Genomic DNA, 21,942 nt, shown 5'->3' with positions numbered 1-21,942 from the left:
AAGTATCTGAGGAACATACAAGTAAGTTTAAAGCATTAATAGGAGAATGACCAATTTATATATTATTTTGGGGGTTCTTTGAAAAAAAAACTGTATTAACCTCAGCCACCCAAACAGAAAATAATTGAATCTACATACCAGGTTTCCTTTTGGGCCCTGTGGTCCATCAACACCTGGGATTCCCTACATAAAAAGTACAAAAAAACTAATATAGGTCACCACCATGTTCAAAGGAAAATTCAAAATATAAGGTATTCTTTATGAAATACATACAGGTTGTCCTGGTGGGCCTGGAGTTCCTCTTGGGCCCAATAACCCTCGTGGACCCTGTGGGAAAAATGTTGCGTATAATTAGGTTTTCGGTTCACAGAATACACTTAAAAACAATGTAATGGAAAGGCCTCCAGTAAAACCCAAAGAAAATAGCAAAGGTTAAGCAGTTTAATAGCTAATTGTCATCAATTACTGTGATAAAGAATTCAGTCTTCCCTTCTTCCTGTTTTGTACAATGGAAAAAGCAGTTGTACAAACATGGTAATACTGGGTCTAAGGCTTTTGAGACCAATATTCTCAAAAATAGGTCTGTAGACCACCAGCGGTCTGCATAGCCTCACCACATTCATATGCCAGAGATCTTTCACTGCTGTAGCCTAGCCTTTCCATGTATGCTGACCTCAGCCCCACCTCCAATGCACAGCAAGAGTCAGCTGATTTTCAAGAAAGAATCAGCAGCTAAAAATTGGTCTATTGAAGTCTACAAGTGATAATACTATTAGCTATGTGAGAACCCTGACAATGGTGAGCAGGTCTTGAATGAGGTTACCTATTGTAAATCTGCATATGCTGTGCTAAGTGGAATTCTGATCTCATGTAGGCAAACCAGAAAGGAAAGGATTAATAGGGAATACAATTATCAATGTACAAAATGAGATTTCATTGGCGTGAAGATCTCACCCCACTCTCTTATTTCTAAGACATTTCTACTATAAAACATTCTTGGCTAGCAAATTTGTGTACAGGTTATGTAAAATAATTAAAGAGATAAAGAAATATTTAATTCTGGGTAATTTTTATGTACAAAGTTCAGTTTAAAATGGCCTTTAAAAATGAACAGGAAGGCATACATGGCAAAAACGCAGCCATAATCCTTATCTTAATTTGCCAAAAAATGTGAACATTAATAATCTTAAAGACAAAAATGTAGGGAGGTGATATATGTTTAACTGGGTGATCCACACATTTACTAAAGTGGTCCACTAGCTTAAATGTACTAGAATGTTGCCAAAGTCCCATTAGTAATTTTATTTTGTTTACACTTTAAACTAAAAAATATGTAACAAAATCAACAAATTAACACAAACATATAATGTCAAAATAGACCATCCTTGGGAGAAAAAATGGGAAAATCTACTAAAGAACTTAAAATATTGCAACTGTAACCGAGCAAAAAAGAAGAGATCTAACAGAATCGAAGGGGACCCACATTGGAGGTGACAATGGCCATTATAATCAACTGGCCATTATAAACAAAGCTATATCAGCCCACCTACCCTAGTCAGAAGATATATTGGAAAGGATCAAACTAGCCACACTAATCCAAAAAATCCAGATTGGGTTGCTATTACTTATTCTCCACCCTTAAACAGAAAGGAAGACCAGAAACTCACCAATAGTTATATAAAGTAATGGGATCCAAATAAGGTGTCTTAAAGAGAAATTTCCCAATTATTTATATTGGAAAAGCAGCAACATATTCTTCTTTTAGATACAACTATGGAAGCCCATTTTGTGTAGTGATTAAAGGCACTGGACTAGAAACCGGGGGATGGTGAGTTCTTGTCCTGCCTTAGGCATGCAACCAGAGGGTTGACTTTGGGCCAGGCCCTCTCTCTCAGCTCTAGGAAGGAGGCAAAACCAAACTACTTCCGAAGGAAACTGCATGGATTTGTCCGTGTAGTCGCCAGGAGTCAAGACTGACTCAAAGGTATAAATATACATTTACAATTATATATAGTAATATGTTTTCAGAGGTTCAAAAAAGTATATAGTTTAAACTGAAAATTAAGGAAAGTCTCTGTTAAAATTGCAAAGATGCCATTTTGAGAGCAATTTGAAAAGCCACTAATTGCTGATCTTTTTTTCTGAAATCCAGGCCATCTCAATTTTGCGATTACTTAGAAGCTCTGAGCTGTTTTCCTACTTCCAACATAAAGACATGGATAGCATGAGTTCCCTTTCCTATTCCACCTGAGGATTCTAGGATCAGTAGAAAAGGCACCATACAAGTTATTTACTTTCATGCAGAATCTTTTTCCAATTAAAAAAAAAAAAAAGAATCTCCATATGGACAGGATGTACCTACATGCAAATGTACATACATAAGAATTTTAGAACCAAGACGGAAAAATTAAGATTATTTTCTATTCCTTGTTGCGTTCATGCACCAATCCAAGAAATTTACAATATGTTCTACACCTGAGATTCATTTTCTTCTATAGCAGCCAAAAAATCCTAAAAGATCAATGTGAATTCTATATTTATTCATGTAAGATGGATCCATATATTGTTGCAGTGATAGAATTCCCCAAGTGGGTCTTGTGGTGAAATTCACTAAAATGAAATAAGCAAGCAAAGGAAAAAAAAGTCCATGACTATTCATGGATAAAAATATAGCTGTATCAACAGGAAAGACAAATAACATTAGGACACTTCAATGAGGAAAAAATGTTCTAAGAACTCTTTATGAACAAATCAGATATATCAGCTGAATTTGTCCCCTAGTTATATTTGATTCCAAAATGGTGCCCTGGATAGAGTACAGTATTTCTTTTTCAGAGACAAACAGATTCACAGCAAAGGCAATCATGAGTGCTAAACAAAGAGGAAGCTTTGCTTACAGCTTCACCTGGAAGGCCTCTTGGTCCAACCTCACCATCTTCTCCCTTGTTTTAAGAAAACAAAAATCAAAGGGGTTAAGCGTGAAAGAAACACTTCCTTTCAACTTTTATTTTGCAGATGAAAAAAAGAAGGAAAACTGAATAACATACTCTCATTCCATCTTCCCCAGGAGCACCAGGAGGTCCTTGTGGTCCACGATCTCCCTGAAGAAAAAACATGTTAAAATCACATTTTTGGGAAGAGATAAAATTGTGTGCTGATGCATATGCTTAAGCTTCATGCTGGCATGTCAAGGCATGGGTCCACTAAAAAGATACAAATATCTACATTTTATATCGCACCACAAATGCTTCTATTCAAGGCTGGATTCAAGGTATTGGCCATAATCCAACACAGAATAAAATGTGCTTAAACCCACTGAAATTAGCAGGCTGAAATGTGTCTAATTCCATGCCAGGTAGTGGACAATATTTATTCATTCTCTTCTAAACAAAACACATTTCTAAGAACACGCCATGGGTTTCCACATTTTCCAACCCTGCTCACTGGACATCAGAAATATGAACAAAGTTCCTATTAAGCCAAAATAGCTTAGCATTTCCTGAGTAATTTTATACCTATATGTTTAGAACTTAATGACAACCACAATAAATGGTGCTTGTATGATGAATGAACCTTCAGTAACCTAACATTGCAGATATTATCTGATTTAATCTATCATCATATAATACTTTTCAAAAGAATCTACCAGTCACTGATTAAGACATCAAACCAGATCACAGTTTAATGTACTTCTAGCTTATGCATCCCCTCTCTTCTCTGGGACACCCATGATGGGATGTTGGGAAATGTTCATGTCCATGTTTTCTTAACAATAGTTTGCTATGTCATCCAGCTGCAGAAACTATGGTTAATCATACCCATGGAGAATTAAATATTGAATTATAGTTTAGTAACAGGGAAAGCAAGATTTTGGAAAATCTCCTTATGGCTGTGCTAAAGGGGAGAACAGGAGGGACCCATAAGCCCAAAGTTCAGTGTGACTCATCCTTAGTATCTCAACTATGCTTTTGCCTGATGTCCAAACACAGCTATTAATTTCTGATTAAAAGCTGAAATATTAAGCAAAGTTCCTACTGAATGACAACAGTTATGTTTCCTAGGGAGCAAAAAATTGTGTCTGAATTCAAATCAAAAGCCTTTGGATCTTGGAGGCTTAGAATGAAAAAGACTTTTATGTTCAAACTATATAAAATAATCTAAATGCATGCACACACTTCAAATTTGCACATGGCAATCCATATCTAAACTCTGATAAAGGTTTGATTATTTGAAATTTCAGGATGGCAAAGGATGGTTTTTCCCAAGTTAATTTTCCATTTTTGAAATATATTGTTATTTGTACATATAGGGAGATTCTAATATTGATGGTGTTGTTTCCAGATGCAGAAAAGAAGCGGTCAAGAAATTAGTATCAAATGTGAAGTTAAATATGCAAGGAATACATTGATGTGATAGCCAGTCATTTACCTAGCCTTAGCAAATATATTCACAATAGCAGGACCATAGGAGACATGAAAGAAGTTAATAAACAATGAGTGAGAATAGTCACAATCTTATTTCACTTCTTATTTGTAGGGAATGTTTAAGTAATTGGATCTTTAGACAGTCAGATCTGAGTAGAACTAATATGTGCTTCCTGGACTAATGTATAAATTAGAATTATGTTTTGACTCAGAAACTTTCCAAAATACCCCAAACTGACATAGTTTATGACACATACATCTAGCTAAAAAAATGTTAATGCTTATTTTGTGAGAAAAGTACATATTTAAATTTTCTTACAGATCTCTTAAACTGTACATTAATATGCAAACACAAAGCTCCCAGATTGTGAATGAACACATGTAAAACCATCATGAACCAAAAATAGGCTGACTGAATTCTTACTTTTGTATAGTTTTGTATGTAAGATGTTTATCACACTTTTCATTGATAAAAGAATTCAAAAGTATATTTAGTTCTTATTTGTATTAAGTTTCTCAAGTGAGAGAGTTCTATACACTTTGAGCTCTTACACTTTGCGAGTTGGGTATAGAATTGCTGTATAAGTTAACTTAGTAAGGACCCTCACTTCACACAACGAGAATAAAAAAGTGACAGATGTATGTAGGCTGTGGAATGTACATTACTCTTCAATTACTTACTTAGCTCCCCTCTGCTAGAAGAAGACAGGGTACAAACATCATGGTAAGATAGGATTTGTGTGGTCATGTTGGCTAGAAATTCTGGATGTTGTAATCCAACAGACTGGAAAAGCTTACCACCATCCATAGTTTACAAATCACAATACTCCAAAGCCAACAGCAAATGAACTACATTATTGTTTAATTTGACATATGAACAGCATCTAAAAATCTGTCATTAACGTAGCTATGGAAATGAATTTGCTTGTAAACAGCTCAAAATTTCAACTGAACTCAATTTTCATAATTGTATTATTAGCTGTGAAGTATCCTGAGAGTCCTTTGCATGGAATGATACAGGGGAACTTATCTAAAATGTGTCCCTATGGACTTAGCATATGAGTCTTCCTATTATAGACATACATATGATTAAAAGGAGACAGTGGAGAGAAGCAATGTATGCTGGCTGTTGCAAAACGGCTAGGCTACCATATTATTCAAAATTTTATATGGAGGGGACATCAATTACTTCCTATAGGTTCTTTACTAAGGGGATCAATAAGTAGACTTGGGATATGGCAGATTGTCATTTCAAAAATGTATCATTTTAAAATTTGTGCACATTTTATCTTGTAACTTCAGGTCTACCCAGTGCTAAAGTATGTATAGCTCCTGAATTCAGAATTCACCTAACTCTGTTTTTCATGAAGGTATGATTGCCCTGGTTTTAACATTTATAAAGCTCAAGCTGAAAAATAACCATAACATAAGAGGATGTGATAGTGCAAATAGTCATCTATAAATAGAAGCAATATAAAGACAAGTACCCATGGTTTTAAGGAAACAGGCACCTAAAGGTCATACAAAATTGCTAGCTCAACCAAAGCAGCTTAGACAGAGAACGGAGATGGGACTATGGGAATATTTATCAGCCATGGAAAAGACTCCTGGAGTGATGTATGTAAGTAGCACAATAGTGATTAATGTACAGTGCCCTCTGCTGGACATTTACTTCATTGATTTGATTTTCAAAAGACTGCACTTTTTCCTACTCAAAATGTTTGGTGCTCTACATATTCCACAAGTTAAATATCGATATACACAGCTAGGGTCAATGCCATGGGCAATCACCAAGGAGGTACATGAAATATAAATAGTTAATAAAAACCCAAAGAGATAGGGTTAACATTACCCAAGCTATTATTATGTCAAATTTTCAGAGTAAAAACAATTCTTTGGGGAAAAGAAGACCTGTTTGTCACATACAAACTTCCACTTGCTGAAAAATGGACATTCTTTTTTTCAAACAGTTGTGGAGCGGCATCTAAAACTTCACTTCCTCAAATGCATTTTGCAATGTCTTTGCACCATTGGTATCATGTACTTTAGAAATGAAGGCTTTAAGCCAATCTATCGGACAGAACAGAGTTAGGGCTGGGAAATTTATATTATGGAATTCCTTTTTGTGAATTTTTTTTTTAAATGTTTGTGCATATTCCAGCCATTGAGTTTCCTTCATATCCTGTCTGGCAGTACAGAAATAGGACAGATTAATACTAAAAGTCAGTCTTTTGTCTGCTGATCAGCAGAGCAGTACAATTCTGCTTGCTATACTTTAAACTCCAAATTCCAATTTAGGAGGGACTTGAAATATATCACCAGTAATCTGGAATGTGAGGTTGTAGTAAGAACAATGATGCAGCACTGCTGCTATGGGAAATCAGCAGCCTCCTCCTTTGCCGTTGTGATTTACAAGCAAAATTGAAATGAAAGATAAACAGATGCAAACCACCTTGCCTGCCAGAATATAATGTTTAGCTTGAATGACACCTGGTTTAAATTGTATTGTTGTAGTTATGTGCTTTTGGTTTCTTTTCCTTCTCCTCCTTCCAAGCAATTAGAAGGTATAAAGGGTAAAGCAGTTTTAACAGAGACCTGGGTGGGTATCTGTGAATATCTGTGATCCTGCACCATTTGAGATGATACTGAGCAGAAAATGACTGATTTAGGGATGGGCTCAAATTAGCATGAGGGATGGTTGCATATATGTATAGGGAATGGTCTGAAATAAGGCCAAAACCAGCTGTTTTGGAGTCAAGGGTTGGGGGGGGGGCTTCTTCTATTATTCCCAAAATTATTCCACTAAACCCGAGGGATCTGCAAGAACTTGATGGGATCCCGTGAAAGATTACAGAGGAAAAAAAAGTTTTTTTGAATACAACCAATTTTCTATCATTAGAGTTTTGCCTCATGATCAAGCATTCTGGGGTTTATTTTTCTTAACTAACAAGTTCTGAAAAAGTTTGAAAATCCTTGATATGAGTTACCACCTTCAATCTACAGCAGTATTACTGACTTCAGTGAAGAGGTATTTCAATCTGGCCAATGTAGATCTGCAGATATATTCAAAGTCTGCACCCCATACATATTAATTTACTATTTGTTAGATTTACCTTCCATATGTGGAGATAAATCTCACTGAACTAAATGGGAATTACTTTTGAATAAACAGAGGTAGGATCGTATTGAAATGACATGGCTCTGGAAAATGTCACAGTTGCTTTGGATAATAATTCCAGATGTAGTTTTAATATACCCACATTTTTAGATAAAGAAACATGCATCTTTTTCCTACCCTGTGTCCTTTGTCACCTGGTAGACCAGGAAGCCCATCAAAACCTCTGTCACCCTAATAGGAATAACAATGACAACAACAGTGTGAGCAATTCATTCTTGCATAGTCTTGATAAGCTAAATGGATTCTACTATTCATCTATTTTATTGATGGATACAGTTGCCCTAAAACTGAATGTTGCTTGGATATGCAACAAATAATAATCCTAACGATGATATTTCTAAAGCCTAGTTGGAAAGATAAAGGCGGCCTTAAAATGTTCTTGGGTATGGGTGAAATTTTCAAATCTGGGAAGGTATACTTCATATGAAACAGCAAGAAGTAAGTTTCTTCTCTTTTCTTTAGACCAAAAGACCTCCAAAGTCTTCCCCCATTTCAAGACGTGGAGGGGCTGTTCCTCAGATTACTAAGAAACATCTGTTTTCACTTCCAGACATTCACTCATTCAGAAGGAAACTACATCATGAAGTGAGTTTGTTCCTGGTATATTGCAAAGAACAGCTGACATCATAGAACAGCCATACTTTCCCCAAGGGTTTTCTTTAAAAGTGACCCAGTTTCCTTTATTTGTTAAGGCCTGCAAGCCATGAAGGCACATCACCGTATGCAAAAATGGAGCAGCAAGTGTGTTACTAGAGCATTACAAGCTACAATACTTCTGTTTCTTAGATATAATTCCTTACTCTGCTCTGCAAAGTCAATCAGATTCAATCATGTAAGGGTACAAATGGAGACATCTGGTTCCTAGTGGATAACTGGACACTACTTCAACCCCCAAATAGTCAAAATCCATAACTACTAACCTTGGAACCTGGCTCTCCTGGCATTCCTCTGGCTCCATCTGCACCAGGACGACCCTATGGGGAAAAAAATGTCTGTTTCTGTAGGTGAGGCATATACAACCCCAAATTAGAAACAACCTGCTCTCATTCTATAATTCTAGAGGTGCCCTTTTTATCAAATGTGAACTTTTTTAAAACATCAAAACTTACTCTTTTGCCAGGTTTTCCAGACAGACCAGGTGGACCTTGAATACCTCGAGGACCCTGAAAGTATATGCATATGTATGTAAGTGTACATGTAATACATATATACTATATAATATATATACAAACTGACTACCTCTACTACACTGCATCAAGGACATCATGAGGAGATTCTGCTTCATTATTATTCACCTTAAACTAAGTCTTTAATTGATGTCAACTAGAAAGCCAGTGAAAATATATTGATTTTAAACAAAATGAAGAATAACCATGTGGAGTCCTTGATGCTCTCTGACCTTGGTTGTTTGATTGCAGACATTTCAATACCCAACTAGGTAACAACATGTTACTTAACTGGGTAATGAAATGTCTGCAAGCAAACATCCAAGCTCAGAGAGCATCAAGGACTCCACAGTTCAACCATGAGCTACAGTTATTATCTTCTATTGGAAGAATAACCAGTTTGCAAAATTCTTCCAGTATTTTTATCCACTTGAAAAAGATTAAAAAGGAGGACTTTTCCATAGACTTCAACACCCATTAAATACATTTATTTAAACTATACAAGAACTTAAAAATGTTTTTAAGTTCCTAATCCACAATACATTACTGTATATTATGAACAGCTCAAGAGATTAATTATTATGGCATCCACATTCCTTTTGCTGATTCAGAACTTGATCCCTGAACTAGTCATGGAAGTACTGAACACACAGATGTGGTTACTTATAAGGCAGCTAAGGAAGAAAAAACAGACTCTATTAACTGCGGATTAAGGAATCTATCCCATGTGAATACATCTCTGATTAGATCCTACATTATCTGATCTGTGTCTCTCCAGGCATAAATCTGTCATTCTCTCTTCTTTGGTGGAATCACAGAATTTAAATCAAAATCTTTGATGAGTTGTTGTTTAATATTTTAAACAAGATTTCATTCATTAGATGTCCAGCTGTACAGTCTGAAGAGGAGAGGGACAAATTTGTCAGCTCCATTTTCTCTTACATTTATTTTTTTAAATAAAGACATTAATCCTTGAAAGGCTTTCAGACACTAGTAAGCTGTTTTTTTTTTAATGAAATTCTCCTATATCCATACTATAAATACTCTATTTTTCATTTACTATATTTCTATAACCCTCCCTATGTGATCAGATCTCAAAGTTGTTTACAATGCATTATTCTAGTAGGAATATGCAAAATATTTACAGCTTTTTACATGCCATGTTTGCAATTATAGGTAAATACTCCGAAGATTTGCAAAAATATTAGATCCATAAAGCAGGGATTAGGGGCAATATCACAGGTAACACAAAATATTTGGGTCCTACTTGCATTTTTATGGGGAAAAGATGAAAAATAAACTAGTAAAAACTAGGATAGTATTCAGTAAGTCAAGGAATATCTATATGAGGGGAGCAGAGAACAGAAATCATTAGTTCTCTGGAAACAAAGTGATATAAGCCCTATAAACAGGAATTTGTTACAAATGCATATCATGCAAACAAAAAAGAGCTATTACAGCATTGCTGGTCTCTTGGCCTGTTGGGGATAGCATTAAAACTGGGTGTTATGTTTATCCAACTAAATTAATATACATTCTCAATGTTAGAAAAAAACAAGAATGAAAAAATACCAAAAAAAATTAAGGCCGATGCTTGAAGCCATAAGGTTTGCATTTCAAAGTAAATGCATTTCAAAGCAAGTCCCCACATGGAGGTTGCGGACTGAATGCAGTGCCTCCTTGGATACTGTTGAGATCAGATTATACATGAATTTAAGGACAAATTGCCTTATGAGACGATTCCTGCAATTATTGTGACCACTGCAGTAGCTCTCTGGGATTAAAGCTTTGACCCCACTACAAATCTACCCTTTGCATTTGTTTATTTGTTGTTGATGACAGACTCTTACCTGAGGTCCTGGATCTCCACAGTCACCTTTGGCACCTGATGAACCAGGACCACCCTGCACCAAGGAAAAATGCCCAACGACACACTGTTTAAGTTCAATCTAACTCACATTTTAGCACAGAAAAATAAGTACTTTTGTATAGCGCATTATGATTACTTGAGACATGTTCACATTAAACAGGCTCATAATTTTATTTAATGCATTCCGGCCATCATGTTAAACCTAAAATTTGCTGTGTCAGAGAATAAATACTTTAAAGATGCTGCTCAACCCATTTCTCTCAATAATAAATTGAGGGCACATCCACACGGCCTTTGGCACTAATCTGGATTCACACCCTGTAATCTCATGCCAATGTCACTGATAGGCAGCTATGGGTCCACCTCTATTTTCAATTTGCAGTGCTGGAGCTCTGTGGGTTAGGGAGAGGTTGTTCATTGCCTCCCGGTTATCTGCATGTTTCAAGATTTTTCCATAACAACACCACCAACAACCTGGTGCACGTTGATCCTGAGTTCTCACAATTGCTGTAAGGACAATCATGAGCCATTGTGAGGACAGAGCTCTGAAGTTTTAGACAATGACAGTGGCAGCTGTGTGGAAGAATCCTGAGATTCTTCAGTTTCACTCACTCTAGACTTCAAAGCTAGATACCTGAAAATCCCAACAGTCACCGTTTTTTCTTTTAGGGTACCCTCTTCCCGTTTTTGTAAGTAAAAAGAGAAACTACACTTGAGGAAGGGACTGGATAGCATGTTGCAAAAGCCTATCATCAATATCAAAAAGATCCCTCCAATCTAATTGGTGAACATATGTGCAGAATTTCCTGTCAGGGCTGATGAAGGCTGTAATACAATTCTGCAGAGGAAAAAATATCCTATGTTTTAGGAGAGGTCCAATGGGAAACTCTCTGTACTGATAAGAGCTCTACCCTATCTGCTCTTCCCTTTAAAGTCCTAGTGAGATCTTCCTCTCTGTTGGAGATGGTAGATGACAAGCAAGGACTTTGGGGTGAAATGCAAACCCCAAACTTAATAAGAACTCTAATTAAAGGTAGCCAATTCAGCCTAAAAAAAGGCAAGGATAGGTGAATGAGAAATCTAAGATCGATGGGAAGAGGGAACTCACCTTCATGAATACTTAAAAGTATAAGCATTATGCCTTGGATTTCCAAAAACAGTACTCATGCTGAGTTAGAACACTAGCATTTTAGCAACTGTTCCTTGAATCATTTATTAGAAATTCTAGCCTTCTTTCTGGAGGGGAGGCATGTTATAGGAGAGGAGAATGAAGCTTGACAGAAGAAACCCCCCTCTTTTTTTTTGTTAATGTTCTAAATTAGATAAAAATAGTTGGATTTCTCTAGCCTCCTAGTGGCCTAAGTGGAAATTGGTTAAGGTAACCATTTTAATGCAATTCCTGACTCACACTAAGCCCTGACTCAGAATTTAGGTTCTGGCTTCTATAGCCTAATTACTTCAAAGTAACTTCCACTGAAATCAGCAGCACTGATTAAATATTAAATATTGTATTTGTATGTAGGGATGGGTGTTTTTTATTACATTTCAGTTACAGGTCGGCAGAATGTGTAGCTTGCTAATTCACAAGTGTGGTCATACTCCCTGATTTGCTCCTGTACCTGGCCAGCCGAAAGTGAGCCCTTTTCCAGTATAGTAAGATCCCTTGTCTATAGTTGGCTATAACCTCTTTCGAAAAGAAAATTATATTGCACTGAAAACTTAGGAGATAAAACAATGGCAGGAGCAGCAAAACAACTCCAAGGAACCCTGTTTTTAGTGACAGATGACAGAGGGGCTCTCTGGCTGCAAGGCACCTTCAGACATCAGACACTTGTGGTGGTCTCCTCTATTGGCAGCAGTCAACAAAGTCATCCTGATTATCTGGAAATAGTGCACTGAATGGGAGCAGAAGGACCAGTTTTGTTTCCTCTTATCCTACAAATCATAGAGGCTAGAGAGGGCTAATTGTAGAGCTATATGGACCAAAGGATATGAACCAAAACTATGCAGCCGGGGAACAGTTTACCACAATGTTTCATTTTATTCTTCCTGTGCTAAGAAGGATTTTAATGACCAGAAACCTAGAAAGGGTAGTGCTTTCTTCCTGCAGAATTATAGTTTGGAATGTAATAAGTGGTCTTTCTATGAAGATTCCTTTGCATTCGCTCCAACTCATCCCTTTTTATCTATGCCTCTCCTATTCCTTTTCTTTCTGTGTTTTATCTATGCCAGGTGCTGTGGCAGGTCTTTCCCATATTCATTTCAATTGTTCATTTATGGGTTCTAAAATATTCTGCTAGTTGATGGCAGCCTGTAAATTAGCAAATAATGCTATACTTCCCAGACTAACTGTGCTGAGCATAAACTAAGTGACAAGCTAGAGGAACACAATCCCACATCAACCCATCCCAGAAGTTTTTGGTTGGGGATTTTAAAATGAACACATTTGATTTGGGAATGTCTAAAAGAAATTGGGACTCTATTGGGACTTTATTTTGCTTGTAAACAGGAGAATATTACAAACGCTTACTAAGAGGGCCTTGCAGGCAATTAATTGTTGACAGATCCCTTCCTCTCACTTCTTCTACTTTTTTTCTTTTAAGAATAATTACTTCCATTTTGCAACTGACAGACTCTTGCATGAGTATATGCAAGCAAGACATTTTCCAGAAGGAGATATCTTGTCTATTGCAGATCATAACTCTTCACCCATCAATTATTCTACAAACTGACCCACCTCTATTTGTCTACATCTTCTTCACTCTAGGAAGAAAAGAATTGAAGATACATTTCTGAAGTCCTGATCCTTGGAAAAATAAGTTGTCATTTATAGTAAAACATGGAGCTTGGGACTAGGAACCATGAGAAAGATTCATTGAGATCCACATTGAAAGGCCTTTACTTGACTTCATGAATAAGGTAAATATTTGCCATCACCACTACTACCAAAATCATCAATACTTTTACAAACTTTCTGTACTTCACAAAAGTAGTTGGCAAATATATATTAACTTTTGCAGTGAGAGGATTCTAAAAATATTTAGAAGTGGGCTTATTTTCATGGACAAAGAAAAAAGGTTTTTTTTTTAAACTTTCTTTCTTTTCTTTTCTTTTTTTTAACAAGAAAGCTGCAGCACACTTTCTGTAGTTATTCCCACTACAGAGTTGTCAGGCTACTCAGATTGATTTGAGGCATTTCCACCACTGCTTGATGTCATGACAAAATCTTTTTTTGGTTAAATGCAAACAAAAAGTTCTACTTCCTCAACTATAAATAACAATTTCTTAACTATAAACAACAATAACAATTATCCAAACTAGACAGCTGGGACATTCTGTTTGCCATTTTAAGCATTTTAAACCCAAAGGATTCAGTTTTTCATTGTACTTATCATTCCACTTGCACATCTGACAAAAACAGTTCAGGTTTACAATATACCTTCAGCAGCATTTCCCTGAACCCTGATGTCTCTTGACCATGTTGGACTTCAGCCATTTAATCACCACTTAACATGGCCTTTGGGAATTATGGCAACTGGGACAGTCTAGAACATCTGGAGAACTCTAGGCTAAAGAACAGCTATTATTTTCTCCCACTGAATTGTCACAGGAACCCTTAGGATGCTGGCTAACCTGCTTTTGCCAATCAGGGAAACAGCATACTGCATTAGAAACTAAATATATCCTTTCATTCTGAATGGCATACTTCCTCTTGACCTTTATGTCTTTTTTCTACCTCATTGTAATTACTAAGGTCCCTCAAGAGACTACTAGGTTTATGCAAAGTCTATAATCTTGGTTGCAATAAGTATCATTTTATATTGTTGTAAATACACTTGGATAGCTTCGAAAGAGATAGTAACTTCTTAACTGCAGCATTTAAATGAATAATTTTGATTATCTCTGTCAGCAGAGTATCCGTTTCGTAAAAGAGGAAACCATCATTAGAGGAAAATTGCCCAGGTAATTTAACAACTGCAGTGCTAGTGTTCTGCTTTTGTCATTTAAACATTTAAAATGCTGGCAAATGTCAAATCTCTATCCAGTGAGTCTGTAATATAGAGGTCTGCAATTTTACTCTGCTTGTTATCCAAACTAGACAGCTGGGACATTCTGTTTGCCATTTTAAGCTCCATGCTTAATACTCTCCAGTATTCTCCACATTAAATCCTGTATTTAAACTAACATAAATAATTAGGGAAAAAATCCTATTTTTGTAATAGGGGATCAAGTTCTAAGTCAATTTTTTCAATAAAAATAGAGAAAACAAAAGTGGAGGAAATTAACTCTTCAAAAATTGCAGAAATGGTACAAATTCCAAGGGGATGAATAAACATATTGATAAATATGTTAACCATCAAATGAAAACTTTACTTAATTTATCAAGAGAGCCTATGGCCAGACCAGTATATGCTGGACTCAGATAAAGGACCATATGGAAACTCCCTAGTCTGGCAGCTGAACCTCATTATGAATCAAGCCTAACCTTGATTATGGGACCACACCCTTTATTGAAAGCTGAGGATGGAGGTTGTCACCCAACATCCAGGAGTACACTCTGTATAAATGTCCAGTTCTGTCTTCTGGTACCTGGCGAACTTTAGTCATTCTTACTAAAATCATGGCCAATTAAATGGCATTGCAACTGAGATAAATCATTTATGAATCACAACTTTGGATAGCAAATGTTTTCCATACCACAGGACCGGGTCTTCCAGTAAGTCCCATTGGGCCAGGTGGCCCCCTCATTGCAATCTGTGATTTAAACAAAAATAAACATTTAACATGAATCACATGCTAAACTACTGGCAACCTCCAACAGATATGACAATTGCCACTGACAATTAGCTATTTACTGAAATTCAAACATTTTTTAGCCTTGCTATATTTGATGAGGAAAGATCATGATAATTGATGCACCATGACTCTGGAATAGTGCAGATAAAACCTCAAAAATTGATTTTAGTAGGTCTCAGATTCTGTAGGTATAGGAAACAATGGCCTTTATGCAAACCTGAGTAAGATAAGCACTATTATCTAATCCCTCTTCCCAAGAAGTCAGGAAAAAGATGAGTTTTTCTTCATTTAACCCTTGCAGAACCACTTAAAGATCTCTGGTTTTATCATATGGCCATGGAAGAAAGTACAGAAAAAGTGCTGGCATCTATTCATGAAAAGAGCCCAGAAAAAAGGAAGGCAGGGCAGAACATCTTCACCAAAGACTGCTTTAATGCACAAATGATCTCATTCTTATTACCTATAGAGAGTAAGGAAGATGACCTTGACAAAGATATGAAGGTGCTGTTGCCTAGGCTAAAGGGGCTAAAGCAGATTTTTAGTCCAGAATATCCAGATAACATTTGGAAGAGGTTCAGTCAGGCACCTCCCTAATTCACTGAACTATAAGAAGGAGAAGCAGGTATAGAACAACCAGACTTGCAAGATTCTATTATGACAGCCAATCTCAATAAAAGTAGTTTTAGCCATCCTGCGGAATGGATTTCCTTGTCTGGTCTACCTAGTGGGCACCATTTCCCACCATCAGAGCAGAAGCAGGAAAGGCCATAGAACAGAACTTAGTCCAGTTTCCACATCTAACCACTTCTGCTCTAGCTCTACTCACTTTGGGTTCTGGTTCCACTCATGTCAGAAGGCAGACCACAATATGTTTCAGTCAATGAGAAATACAGCCCTTGCAAAGGAGTGGGGGTGGGAAACCAGGTTCTTCAGCTTTGCTTTGGTGTGTACCACACTTACCCTGGCTTGTTGAAGAATAGCTTGAGCTTGAGCCTCCTGAGGTGAGATTGCTGGGCCCTTCTCACCACCTCCACTAAACCGGAACTACAGAGAAGCAAAGAATGATTTTTAAAAATCAAAATGAAAAATTCAGAATTAATCTCTATCTATCCATCTCTATTCATTAATGAAATCTTTTTCATTAAAATCATTAAGAAGATACCTTCCTTAGATAAAGTGGGTTTTTATATTGGTAGGTTTTAGCTTGTATATTTGATTTACCATATGTTTTTGATTTTTTAAAAAAAATCATCAATACTAAAAACAGCATTACTTCTAGTGACAAAAGGGATCCCCCATTCAGAATGTATTAACCTTAAATAACCTAATTTGGACAAAATGTGGATAAGATTTGAATTAGCTCATTTTAATATGGCATCATTCCAAGCTCTAAGGCTCCCCACATTTTTGATGAGAATTAGAGGCACTGCATCCTGTGTTTTCTTTGTCCTGATACATAATCTCCATCTCTGCCTTAAAAATTATCAAGAAGTTCTCAGTGCAAAGATTACTGGGAATTATAGCTTGCCATGGCTTTGGGGCTCTTAATTAAAGACCCAGCAACTCTAGATCATTTTTCACATGAAGAAGTCCCTCTCTATAAGGATTTTGGCCTAAGAAACATGAGTTTCCTCCCTCCTATCACTGGTACTGGAAAATTAAGTTTTGGAAGCCACCAGCCCAGAATGGGCCTATATGTATCTACAAGCTGAACTAGAATTTGATTCAATCCTAGGAATTCCAATATTATCATCATAAATATATCCTCAAGGGAAGTTGCTTTTGTATTTAATTAAAGTCACAAATCTAATCACTCATTAACTCAGAAATTTATCTTCAGTTAGTATGTCTCCTAAGTTAAGCCAACAGACCTGCTGAAACCACTTTTTAACATGATGAGCAACTGAAAAAAAGTGTTCTTTGAAAACCGGATCTATACACTGTTCTAGAATGGTGGAAGGAGGGCAATTCCATTTTCATAAGAAATGCTCTGTTGTCTGCTTTTTTAGTAGGGAGCTATGAGCATCCATTTTGTGGGTGTCCAGCAGCCCAAGACTATGCCACTGAAATTTGGCCATTTCCCCTTGAATATTAGTGGCACGATCTCAGGCCATCTTATAGTTTGGGGTGAAAAGTCAGCTCTGCCCCATCCAGTGATGTCATCATGTCACTGGATATAAGCCAATGGTCTTCCTGAAGAGCAGAAGGCAAACATCCAGACCATGATCCTCAAAACACTGCCTACTTCTATGCCATTTGAATGAATGGTGTGGAAAGGAGGGAAGATAACACTCTTGATTTTGATTTTTAACAGAACTGTGAACAATTATCTTTTGATTTTTAACAGAATTGTGAACAAAAGGTACAATGCTAGTTTTGTTTGATGTCTTGAAAAGTTAGTTTCAGGAATGAGCTCTCTGATTGGTCACTGCTATTATCTGACTTCTAAAAGCTTTCCAACAGCCTGGTCCTGGATGATCTATTAGGAGAAATATTAATAGTTAATCATCGTGCATTGAAATTCCTATTCCTTGAAAATATGACATTTGTAAAGCAAAGTAAGACTTACTGGTAACATTAACATGGTACCCGGGGGTCCAGGTAAGCCATCAGCACCTGGAAGACCAGCACGTCCTGGTGGGCCCTAAAGAGAAAATGGAGATTTAGGAAATTATACAAATGTCATACGTTTGTTAGGAACATCTTGTTCTGTATAGAGCATGTTTAATTACTACAGTTGCAAACTGAAAAGGGGGATGAATGAATTCCCATCTTAAGTTCATTTCATCTCATTTCTGCATCATTAATTTAATTTTTTTTTAATAAAATTGCCACAATAACGTGTACATATTTTTGTGCATGTTTCTTTTAATATAGGCACTGCTGTCTACATTTTCCTCTTCATTTCATCTGTGGATTCCAACATGCATATTTTGTGCTTTCCCACATATAAGCATGTTTTTGTCTACATCTTTTTCTAATACAGTATATGCATTTCTGTGTTTGCTTCTTTACAAATTTTTTTGGAGTTGCTGTTTTGAAGTTGTGAACTATATGGCAAAATTTATAAATGTGTGTTCCGGTTCACGTCTAGGTTCAGGAAGTGCAAATTAGGAAACTTTACATTCAAATACAATCAAACATTTCTTACATCTTTAATTGAAAATGGATGTTAATGGATTTCTCAGTAGTTATGAGCCACAACAATAAAAGGCACTCCATGCTTACGAGCAAAACGTTCCCAACTAACCAACAATTATGAATAACTTCCTAGAATTGGCAAATTGCTATTGAAAACATCCGACTAGTCTTTCTTTAATGTTTATGAAGTTAATGTTGGAATTTTGATGTTCTGAGAATACTTTTTAATTCCTTAAGTTATTAAAACAGCATTGCAGGCATATGCTAGTGTATAAATTAAAAATCAGATTATATTCACATATCCATAAGGCAAATTGGAGCCTATACAAGCTTCCCTAATCACTTCAGTTTCTACCTACATACACATATGTGCGCATAGAGCCATTTATCAGACCACCACCATATCCTAAATTTATTTCATCGGCACTGTACGCAATGTTGTTACATGTTATGGCTAAAATAGTTCTTCAATCTAATAACATGCTATGGAACTTTGAGGGGAAAAAAGGCTCAGCTAGGATCTTCTTTGCAAGAATGACCTACATACATCAGTACATACATCAGTATGAATATAGAGCTCCAAGAGACACATTCAGAATACAAAAATACAGTGTGAAACACATGGCAAGGGTGAGGTTAGCAGTGATTTCTCTCACGTGTTTCTTCAACTTGTAGGATAAGGCCACCTAGCATTTAAGCGAAGAGGTTGTAGGGAAAGATTCCAAAAACATTCTAAATATTTAGGTATCATAAATTAATACAGCACTCATTTTTCAGATTGCACACTATTGGTTTCAGTTGCTTCAGAGCAAGAATTATCTGAGCTGCCTTGCTTTTGATGTTGTCATTTCTGTCCAATTCTACATCTGATAAATTAGTGGACCTGTAAAAACTGTTGCAGAAGTATCATTACACACACATGTGGTTTTATGCCAATAAAGTGAATATATTCAAAGATCTATGCAACTCTGCACTTAATGTATCAGTTATAGCCAGTTATTGTCATGTATCAAAATACAACAAAGCAACTACAGCACAGAGAAGACAAAGCAAAGAAGGGACATGATGGGAACAGGACTAGCAGAGACTTACCATGCTAAAAATATTTTGGTTAATATTTACATAAAGATTAAGTGGGGGATCTGGAAGGGCAAATGGATTGACCTGTACTAATCTGTCACACCAAAAGACCAATAACAAGACCTCAGATACCTCTTATCTAAAGAGATGTGAACAGTTAAAGCAAACAGAAAGGGAAAGTCAGCTACATTTCCACTTCATCTACCTGTTACCACATTCAAAATAACTAAAAGTCACCCAGAAATAAGTAGACATCCGCTGGTCCTACTTGTGCAATCTATGAAAGCTAGATAATGGGCAATGTCTTCTGACTTTCATTTGCACCACTGATAACATTTTCCTTTATATTCAGTCACCTTGAACATATCCAACAATGTGGACTTGCACGACTATATTCAGAGGACCTGGGGAATCTGAGGCCTTCAGGATATCCCATCTCTTCCACCAACTCTATTAGATGACCTATAGAGGGCAGAACTGGGACTCAAATGCCTCCATGTCCTATCTGCACAGCAACAAAAAGGATTTAACACTTTATTTTTTTTTAATTTATTGGATTTCTCCCCTGCCCATCTCCCCCACAATAGGGGACTCTGGGCGACTTACAGGAAACATTAAAACTATAAATATATCTAAAACACATCATACATCCAAAATTTAAAACAATACTAAAAAAGGAAGATCCAAGAAGATGGAAAATCAGGCTGCGGAGAGCTGGCCACTATGGGGCTAGCCATCCCCCTGCTTGAAGTATTCCCTCCCTGCCCCAGGCCAAGTGGCAGAACCAGGTCTTCAAGGCCCTTTGGAAGGCCAGGAGTGAGGGAGCCAATCACACCTCCGGGGGCAGAATGTTCCAAAGGGCGGGGGCTACCGCAGAGAAGGCCCACCTTCTGGACCCCGCTAGATGGAGTTCTTTTACTGAGGGGGTCTGAAGCATGCCCTCCCTGTGCGATCAGGTGGGACAGGTTGAAGACTATCTTGAGAACTTCTAAAACTCCCATTATTTCAGATTGGGACAGTGTCAAATTTGACCTGAAATGGATCAACTAGAACTCTTGAATTCATTGTCAGAATGAAGATATTTTATTTATATAGTGATTTTGCAAAACACAGAGAACTCCATTAAGCTGCAATAAGAGATTATAAAGCAGTTGCAGGTCCTTAAGAATTGTTTCAGTCTCACATTACACTCCTAGTCATTCCATCTGGCATGCTTGGTATGCTCATTTGCAACCCACACTGACTTACCCTATCACCGGGGTCACCAGGAGGACCAATGGGACCTTGCATACCAGAGGGGCCCATAAGACCCTATAAATAAAAACAGAATTTATTAGTTATCCTAAATAACTTTTTACTACAGTGATTACTACTAATTTTGGATCACGAACCAGCAAAATATGTGAGTCAGTAATGGTTGCCCAACAGAAACAAAAATACACAGCTGTGTGAACAACACAATTTCCAAAAAGGAACAACCTGCTCTCACTGAAAATCCACGTTGTATACATGCCACCCTGGAGTTGTCATGCAAATATCTTTATTAACAGTATCATTAATTTTAATGAAAATAATATTTAGAAACCATATACTTACAGGCGGTCCTGGAGGTCCTGGAGGTCCTTCAATAAGCATTCCCTAAGGAAGAAGAGGAAAGTATTATATGTAGCGTATGTAATGTATGAATGCAAAATATGTAACACTTATTCTGGAAAGTGTGAACAGCATCAAATGAACCATAATTTGCAAAACTTTTTGTGCTGCATTTTTTTTCGGTATTAAATTTTGTAATAATCAGTGGGCCAGGGTAAATAGGTTTCTTAGGTTTCCTAGCTAACATTTTTTTCTGGTCAGTATTTATCCTAGTTCTGCCTACTTGCCAGAGTTGTGTGTTTGGTAGTGCAGCTGCCACCACTTATCCTGCTAGAGACCAACTGGCCAGGCTTCCCTTGGGTCTTCCTATCTAGGGTCAATAGGGCTCCCTAAATACTCTCCAACTGGGTTGAAAAAATAAAGCTTCAGCCACTGAGGAATAAGCCCTAGGCCACCCAGCTTCAAAGCATGGTACTAGAAGCTATCCCATTCTCCCTTGCTGGGAATAGTTTGAATAAATATAAAAGCAGGTTTATTGAGTCCTCCCAAGTTCAATAAATACTATGACCATGATTGAAAATAATTATTTAAAGAATAATGATTAATTAAAGAATGATTAATTAAGAATAATTAAAGGTTATAGATATCAATCACATAACCAAATAAAAAGGCCAGATGGAATCCAACACAAAA

At 36.8% G+C, this 21,942-nt stretch overlaps 1 protein-coding gene across 1 annotated transcript in view; it reads right to left on the bottom strand.

The window, feature by feature from the left end:
* COL11A1 (collagen type XI alpha 1 chain) overlaps nucleotides 1–21,942 on the bottom strand; it is a 246,369-nt gene that overhangs the window by 140,088 nt on the left and 84,339 nt on the right. The window contains exons 10-22 of the mRNA XM_088153779.1: nucleotides 21,253–21,294; nucleotides 20,905–20,967; nucleotides 18,005–18,079; nucleotides 16,396–16,479; nucleotides 15,337–15,393; nucleotides 10,619–10,672; nucleotides 8,712–8,765; nucleotides 8,523–8,576; nucleotides 7,720–7,773; nucleotides 3,048–3,101; nucleotides 2,898–2,942; nucleotides 274–327; nucleotides 139–183 (exon numbers count right to left, since the gene is read on the bottom strand). Of these exons, the coding sequence (XP_088009905.1) occupies nucleotides 139–183; nucleotides 274–327; nucleotides 2,898–2,942; nucleotides 3,048–3,101; nucleotides 7,720–7,773; nucleotides 8,523–8,576; nucleotides 8,712–8,765; nucleotides 10,619–10,672; nucleotides 15,337–15,393; nucleotides 16,396–16,479; nucleotides 18,005–18,079; nucleotides 20,905–20,967; nucleotides 21,253–21,294 (735 nt within the window). The remainder of the gene's footprint in view (nucleotides 1–138; nucleotides 184–273; nucleotides 328–2,897; nucleotides 2,943–3,047; nucleotides 3,102–7,719; nucleotides 7,774–8,522; nucleotides 8,577–8,711; nucleotides 8,766–10,618; nucleotides 10,673–15,336; nucleotides 15,394–16,395; nucleotides 16,480–18,004; nucleotides 18,080–20,904; nucleotides 20,968–21,252; nucleotides 21,295–21,942) is intronic.

This window comes from Python bivittatus, unplaced genomic scaffold, assembly GCF_059951505.1.
Source record: "Python bivittatus isolate LINGU-HERP-01145 unplaced genomic scaffold, Pbiv_v1 ctg000700_np1212, whole genome shotgun sequence".
Lineage (NCBI taxonomy): Eukaryota > Metazoa > Chordata > Lepidosauria > Squamata > Pythonidae > Python > Python bivittatus.
Note: the sequence above shows the minus strand (reverse complement) of the source record. Positions and strands in the feature narration are given on the sequence as shown.